General features: G+C 41.2%; 1 protein-coding gene across 1 annotated transcript in view; it reads right to left on the reverse strand.

Moving 5' to 3' along the window:
• Nucleotides 1–8,368, reverse strand: part of ENPP1 (ectonucleotide pyrophosphatase/phosphodiesterase 1) — a 50,848-nt gene extending 42,480 nt beyond the window's left edge. The window contains exon 1 of the mRNA XM_048505477.1: nt 7,986–8,368. Within this exon, the coding sequence (XP_048361434.1) occupies nt 7,986–8,210 (225 nt within the window). The 5' untranslated portion in view covers nt 8,211–8,368. The remainder of the gene's footprint in view (nt 1–7,985) is intronic.
• Nucleotides 8,369–8,577: the final 209 nt, after the last annotated feature.

Genomic DNA, 8,577 nt, shown 5'->3' on the forward strand with positions numbered 1-8,577 from the left:
GGAGACTCCACAACTTTCCAAGGCAGTGAATTCCACTGTCGAAGAGCCCTGACGGTCAGGAAGTTCTTTCTAATGTTTAGGTGGGATCTCTTTTCCTGCACCTTAAAAACGTTACTCTGTGTCCTAGTCTCTGAGGCAGTAAAAAACAAGCTTGCTCCCTCATCAACATGGCATCCCTTCAAATATTTAAACATAGCTATCATGTCCCCCCTTAACCTTAACTTCTCCAGACTAAACATCCGCAGTTCCCTAAGCCTCTCTTCATAGGGCATGAACTCCAGACCTTTTACCATTTTTGTTCTCCTCCTCTGGACCCTTTCCAGCTTGTCAATATCCTTCTTGAATCACAGTGCCCAGAACTGTACACGATATTCCAAGTGAAGTCTAACCAATGCAGAATAGAGAGGTACAATTACATCCCTTGATCTCGACACTATACTCCTATTGATACATCCAAGAATTGCATTGGCTTTCTTGGCTGCCGCATCACACTGCTGACTCATGTGTAGTTTATGGTCTACTAAGACTCCCAGATCCCTTTTGCATGTAGTTTTGTCAAGCCAGATGTAACCCATCCTTTATCTGTGCATTTCATTTTTTCTGCCTACAGAAAACATTTACATTTATCTCTGCTGAAATTCATTTTGTTTGTTTTGGCCCAGCTCTCTAATCTAATCTAGTCATTTTGAATTCATTTTGTTTGTTTTGGCCCAGCTCTCTAATCTAATCTAGTCATTTTGAATTCTGACTCTGTCCTCTGGGGTATTAGCTACCCCTCCTAATTTGGTGCCATCTGCAATTTTGATTAGCATGCCCTCTATTCCATCATCCAAGTTGTTTTTTATTAGCACTGGGTCCAGGACAGAATCCTGTGGCACCGCATTAGTCACTTCTCTCCACTATGAAGATGAGCCATTGATGAGCACCTTTTGAGTTCAGTCAGTCAACCAATTACAAATCCATTTAACAGTAGCATTGTCTAGTTTACATTTCACTAGCTTACTTGCGAGAATATTACGGGGCGCCTTGTCAAAACCTTTACTAAAATCAAGGTATGCTATGTCCACAGCATTCCCTTAATCAACCAAGCTTGTCACTCTACTAAAAAAAAAGAGAGATAAGATCAGTCTGGCATGACTTGTTTTTCAGAAACCCATGCTGACTTTTTGTGTAGGTAGAGGGAGGTAGCTGGGGAGGGTTTTGCCGGTGCTCTGCAAGCAGCAATGGCCAACTGCAGTGCAGGACACACAGGGCTTTGGTCCCTTTGTGCCCTGCACGCTAATTGTCTAAGGATTCATCATTGGACGTTTGACTCCTTAGCCAATTATGTATAGAGATATGAGGAAGGGGCCTAAGACAGAACAGAACCAAAGGCTTGAGTCAAATTGCATTGCCATATTGCATGATGGCTTCACCCTTAATCCCTGAAAATAAGACCTATCCCAAAAATAAGCCTTAGCATGATTTTTCAGGATTTTTGGAGGATGCTTGAAATATAAGCTCTATTCCAAAAAAAACCAAGCCCTAGTTACAGATTCCCCGGTGCAACAGATCTGGTCATGTGGGGGGTACAAAATCATGGAAAAAAATAAGACATCCCCTGAAAATAAGCCCTAACTGATCTTTCGAAGCAAAAATTAATATAAGACCCTGTCTTATTTTCAGGGAAACATGGTACCATTAGATACCACCTTGTAAATCAGTGGTTCTCAACCTGGGGGTCGGGACCCCTTTGGGGGTCAAATGACCCTTTCACAGGGGTCGCCTAAGACTCTCTGCATTAGTGTTCTCCATCTGTAAAATGGATAAATGTTAGGGTTGGGGGTCACCACAACATGAGGAACTGTATTAAAGGGTCGCGGAATTAGGAAGGTTGAGAACCACTGCGTAAATCATTCTGTCTGCTACTGATCCCTTTCTTCTTTAACCTATGGTGTTTTAAAGAAAAAATCAAAGGAAAGCATCATAAGGTTGGCACACAATATGGTTCACTGAAGTGTAAAACTAGAAGAACAGAAAGTTGTATAAATACACATAACACACAAATGAATGTACACTACAGTGTGAAGTTTTGTATGTTCTCTTTCTACATGGAACAAAGTATTAATTCCTATGAGAAACCCTTAATCTTCACTGACCTTCAAAAGTGACAGAGTTTACATTTAATAGAGGCAAAAACTGTTATTTTGACATCAAAAATAATATGCCTATTAGAATTTAATACATGCTCTCAAAATCTTTTAGTATGTACTACGCTATTTTGATTCAAGATCATTCAAAGAGCAAGATCATTTTGAAGCAAGATGCCAATTATGCTGAGCTAACATTACTCCATGTCCTCAGAGGGGTTAAGAGGGGTTTTCACATGCAGAGACAAGCATTTATCTGACATATCTGAAAAGCAAAACCTCAAAGTGAGAAAAACTTGAGATATGCTAAGTTCAGCAGAAAAGGAGCACAAAGGATAAAACAAAGATTTATTCTCATTTAAGAGATCCCTTACAGTTCATTGACTTTGCATCCATTTTGTACTGTTCCACTCACATGGTCAGGAGTTCGAGCCCCCTGTGGGTCAGATATCCTGGCAGCTGGCTCATGGTTAACTCAGTCATCCATCCATTCCTTGGTCGGTAAATGAGTACCTAGCACATAGCTAGGGGGTAAAGAATAGCCAGGGAAAGCAATGGCAAACTACCCCACAAAAACGGCTGGCCTATGAAATCACTGCTTTCAGTGGTACCCCAGGGTCGAACACGACTGAAGGGGAAACTTTACCTTTAGTACTGTTCCAAAGTTTTCTTCTTAAAGAGACTGACAGTCTTGGCAAAAAAGAAAAAGGAATAAATGAGAAGATGCTTTGTATAACTGGAAAATAAAGGAATTTACTTCTATCAAATTATCAAACTTATTTATGTTTTTAAAAAATGACATTCTATTTTTCACTCTAAACATTTCTGAAGTAATATATGAAAAAAACTACCAAACGTTAAAATAACCACTCAAAACAGCAGACAGATGAGTGCTAGGTACTCTAAGTATGTCAGAATAAGAATATACAGCAGGGATCTAAATAAGTCCTTTAGGTGGCACCTTAAAACAGATACCTGGAATCCCTTTGTGCATGTGTAACTGGTTGTGACATACTTTGTAGCTTTTGCTGCCATAAGCAGTATGTGGCTCCTTACATTTAACTTCACCTACATATCTTAATGTGGTTTTAAATATTCACTGATATCTCAACAGAAAACACATGATACTAGTATGGGAGTTTCTCAACGCCTTTCCTTCAGGATTTCTGATGGATGCCTTTGCCTGAGAAATGTGTGACTTGTATCTTTATAGGGCTTCAGTGTGCAGTGTATATTCATTTGTTTTTTTCTTTATGCAAGCATTGGGTAATTAACATTACATACAAAGCATGAACAAAGCAAAACATTACATTCAAAGCTGAGTGTGGAATTTCAGACCCACATTTATTCAGGAATATTCTCATGGTTTTATTTGTAAACAGAACTTGTGCACTCTTTCTTACACAGGTACGTGAAGAGTTTATGTGAAGTCACTATAATATGTATATGGGGGGAGTCTAACTGTTTTGGTCTTGTGCCTAAAATACAGCAACATTTACATCTGAAGATAATTATGTGCTGGCAAACGAAAGGAGAAGATGAGAATTGTAACTGTCCAGATACATCGCATATATGTTTCAATATATGTCTACATACATGGCAATTCTCAACACAGTAAAATCTGTCGTCACTTAAATCCAAAGACAGGAATCATGAACAGATAAGACCAATCTTTCTACAGTGCTGAGAACACCCCAGATTTGCAAAAAAATCTGAAATCTTATTTTAAAAAATGGGGTTTTAAAACCACTCCCAAATAAAACAAGAAGCAAAAGTAGCCTGAAGAAACAAATGCCCTCAGTGGACATTGCTAGATAACCACACAACTTTGGCAGTCTTCAAGCCTTGGTTTCTATCAATAAAAAGCACGAAAAGGGGGCAACGCCCTTTTCAGGGCTATTTTGACATGTAAGAGAGACTTAATTGAGAACAGGTCCACTAGCAACCACCAAGAACAGTTACCTGGGAATAAAGCCTAATTAAATAAAATGCATAGGAAAACTGATTCCGGCAGTGAAAGCCTTTGACAATACAAAATGCATAGGCTTGCACATGCGGGGACCGTCTGACCCCGCATGTCCCAGTTCAATCTCTGTGCTCGGCGGAGGCCAATCTCCTGGTGGTCCCCGGCCCCTCAATGATGAGGCTGACCTCCACTATGGCCCTGGCCCCTGCCTGGTGGAATGCTCTCCTCCCAACTGTTGGGCCCTGCGGGATCTTGGCGAGTTCCGCAGGGCCTGTAAGACCGAGCTGTTCCACTGGGCCATTGGAGAAGCTGGCCACTGATGGCTCCCCCTCCCTCCCTCCCTCTTTTAACTTCTGTGGCCCTTATTATACCTATGTCTCCCTCTCAAGACGGGCTTTTAAAATTGCCTGGACGCTATATTTTGTAGGCTGTATTTTAAATGATCTTCAATATTTTAATGTTATAGAGTCCATATTTATATTATATTTAGACTTAAAATTGTGCTCTACTTGTTAAGTTATGTTATGTTGTTTATGTTGTACACCGCTCAGAACCCTCCGGGGATGGGCGGTATAAAAGTTGAATAAAGAATAATAACTATAATAATAATATGTGGCTTTAAAATGACTTTAAATAAATTAATGGAAGAAAGATCCATCCATTTTATGATCCTTGAAAGCTAAGTGGAACTTCCATGTCCAGAGACAGTGTCCCTCTGAATGCCAGTTATGGAGTAACAACAACAGGTTTTGCCTCTGTTTCTCGGCCTTCTAAAGGCATCCAGTTGGCCCCTGAATGAAACTGGATTCTGGCACTGATGGATTTTGGTTGGATCCAGCAGAATTCTTCTTGTGTCATTATGAGTTTGGAACTTCACTGTCATCTGTTTGATTTTTTTTAAAATGGAAGAGATTTTTAAGATGTTTTAGATTGTCAGGAAACTGAGATAGATCCCTCATTTTCCTTCCATCTCTATTCTTTTTTAAAAATCACTGTCATACATTCATTTTTTAAATTCTTCTCTCCCTTTCTTCAGAAAAGCAGCTCTTGCATATCAAGATACTGAATGACTAATTGAATAACATCATAGCTAAAACCTCACAAAGGTTTTGCAGATTAATGTGTACAATACAGAAGCACAAGTAGGTTTGTATCTCAGCCCAGTTAATCATGTTAGAAGGAAAGGCACAATTAACTGGGCACAACTGGCCTTTAAAATTGCTTCTTGTTTTCTTCTCACACAGTTTTTGCCAGTGGAAATAGTGGCAAGAGTGAGGGTGACTAAAGAAAACTGGCAGCACAGAAACTGGAAGCCCCTTCTCTCCCTCATGGTAAAGTGAACAAGAACTTTTAAAGAGAATTCCTCAGGTGTATGTCTGACTGTAAGTCTAGCTGCACATTTGTGATTAAAATATGTTAGGTGTATCATGTAGTTATGACTAATGCCCTAAGTATAGTGATTTGAGCATTAACTTTATATCCCTGAGTGGCAAAGTGAGTTACTCACTCTGCTCCAGCAGCAGTGTGCCCCAATGGCCTATGGGATGCTGTTGGAAGGAGTAGGAAGGAATTGTATACTTTTCACACTCCCAACATTTGAATATAGTCTTCTTTTACCCACAGCAAAAATGGAAGCAAGTTTCACTGCATCAACTAGAACAGCAGGTGCTGAAGAGGATAGCAGACAACTAGAAAACTGCAATGCAATATCCCCTGAGGGTGGTTTAATTTTTTTAAATTTCATGGTAGGTTGTGTTTTTATCAACAGATTTCAGCAAAGTACTGATATAATATTTGAGACATAATTATAGACAACAACCTTCAACAATATTATTTGTGCTGACGTAGCATGCAAGCTGAATTAGAACAAACTGTTCTTCAGACCCACCGAGATATCTAACAAGGACTGTTGTAAAGAATGCTTCTTCACACATACCGGATGGATAATTTCAAATCAGTCATATTCTACTGCAGCAAGGAAAAAAAGCTGTGGTGTTTATCAAGTAGCGTAATTTTTGTTAAAAAGCTGTGGTGTTCATCAAGTTTGGCAGGTCACTTATCACCAATACTGCAATCTTGCTATCAGCTTTGACCATTTAAATCCATTGGACAATAACATGCATAACCAGGCTTCAGTATACATCATGAAGCAGTGCATGAAGCAGAGGGATTAAAGTCTCCAGAAGAGATCAGAGATCTTGTACTTGTATCCCTGGTACATGATGAGCACCATGCTGGTAACTCCAAATGTCATTTCCAGTTGCTCATGATCTGGAGTATTAGAACTCTGCCATATCTGATGATTTCTTCCATAACATCCTTGATGTCAACTTAGGTTAGAGTTCTTCCAGAACAAGCAAACATGCAACCAGAATTGCCAAAAATCCTGGAGAAAAATGTCCTGTCTCTTTATCATAGACTTAAGACACTGTTATTTACCAAGTGAAGCTATTTACTTCCTTAGTGTGATAACTTCAGTTGCTCGTTTCCACACATTAAACTTCTGTTACAAGGACAATATATTTTTTATCATGTTATGTTGGCAACCCAACCAAAGCTAGATGAAATTTCCACTCAAGGTCCCACAGAAATGAAAATGCCAAAAAAATAACTTCCCTGTTGTTTGATATTTCATCAAATACGATGAAGAGGAGATGTTCAGTATTTAACTGGCAACATATCTTGTAGTTTTGCCAAATCAGGATTAGATACCATGGATACTAACCATAGAAGACTGCTCCCATAAACCCTATTTACTTCTCATTTTTCACTTTACCCCAAATGCAGGTTATAGTATAATTTAATCTGCTTTATCTTACAATTATCCCTGTGAATCAAGATATTCACCACATACATAACATACAGCTGTACCCTGAATTAATTAATCTGGAATAACTATCACCCTTCATTGAAACATGGGCATAATCACTAAACAGATTACAATCCTCACAACATCAATAAACATGCACTAAAGAAGAATGGAGAAATCCAACTTTTCCTAGGGCTGGCTAACAGAAGTTGAGGGATAACTAATTCACATTATATAACCTTAAATCAGAATTCCTGGGTATAATGCAGGTGATACAGCATGGCTGGTGACAACCACCACCACCACCCCTCCCAATTTCTGGTGAACTCTTTGAGCCTAGAAAGTGCCACAGGTTGAAATGAATGGTTTTGATTTCCCCACAAAGTGCACCACTTTATTACAAGTAACTAACCGAGAGAGAGAGAGAGAGAGAGAGAGAGAGATGCTGGGTTTAATCTCCAAACGAAGGTCCAATCATCTGACTTGGGTTCAGTTTTTGATGCTGGAGTTCATTGTGATTAAATGGTGAGAGAACTCCACCCGAGACACGCACAGGTTTCTTTATTAATTCACATTCCAACGCTGAACCAAAAAACCAAGGCTGGTAAGCAGTGGCTCAAGGCAAGCCCTGCACCACATACTGAGTATTGGTTTGAACTGGCTGAGAATAATTTGTGGCAAACTACCGGAGATCTCCGTCGTCTCCGCACCCAACTGTTACCGACATTGTACACTGCACAAAGAAAGCGTATTCCCCGGGTGCCTTAACAATCTGTGCAGCTTTAGTGATGCCATATGATTTTAAGTCCCAAAGCTGCGTGAGCTGTCAGCCACAGATTCGTTAAACGGCACTAACCTGGCTTCCCAGTTTGCAAGGCGACTTGCTATTTTGTGTGTGACCTAATGGTTAGCATTAGACGCCATCCCATTTTAACCTTACAACAACACTGCCAGGTAGGCTCGCCTCGCAAACATCATTCGAACCCAGGTTTCCCTCCTCCAAGCCTCGCCACTGCACTCCAGAGTTTCTGAGATCGCCCCGCCGTCACCACTTGGCTCCAGGTGTGCGTCGCCTCCTTACCAGGGAGAGCACTTTGTAGGTGTGGGGTTCCTTGTCTTTGCCTCTGGGCACCGCTTTCTCCGGCTCCTCCGCTACCTCCATGGCCGACAACATAGGCACCGCGACTGAATTCTGCAGCTCTGCTCCTGCAGCAGCCCCATCGCTGCGGAGGGTTTTTCCTTGGCTGTGACCCGCGGGCGGGTTGCCTTTGGCTTGGCTGTTGCTAGCGCCGTCGCTGTTCTCCATTGTCCCCCAGGCGCGTCTTGCTTTCCCCCCGCCTCTTGCTGCTTCTGTTAATAAGCGGCCGGCGAGCTGCCTTGGCGCCGCCTCTGCCTCCTCGGCTTTGACGAGCGTCCCTCCGGCTGCACAAACTGGGGGAGTGAGGAACCCAACGTCCCGGATCCCTTGGTTTCCTGTCTAGTTTCCCAAGAGCTAGGTGGTTTCCCCCTTTCCAGTCTGCATTTCTTTACCCCGAAATGAGGAATCTCCGATTGACCTGTGGAAAAGCTCTATAGGGGGGAAAAATCCTTCTAAAGTAGATTCAAGTGTGATTTCCTGAAAGGAATGGAATGATGTGGCTCCAAAGTTGACGTTGCAGGAAGGTGGCAGGGTT

The sequence above is a fragment of the Sphaerodactylus townsendi genome, linkage group LG01, assembly GCF_021028975.2.
Source record: "Sphaerodactylus townsendi isolate TG3544 linkage group LG01, MPM_Stown_v2.3, whole genome shotgun sequence".
NCBI lineage: Eukaryota > Metazoa > Chordata > Lepidosauria > Squamata > Sphaerodactylidae > Sphaerodactylus > Sphaerodactylus townsendi.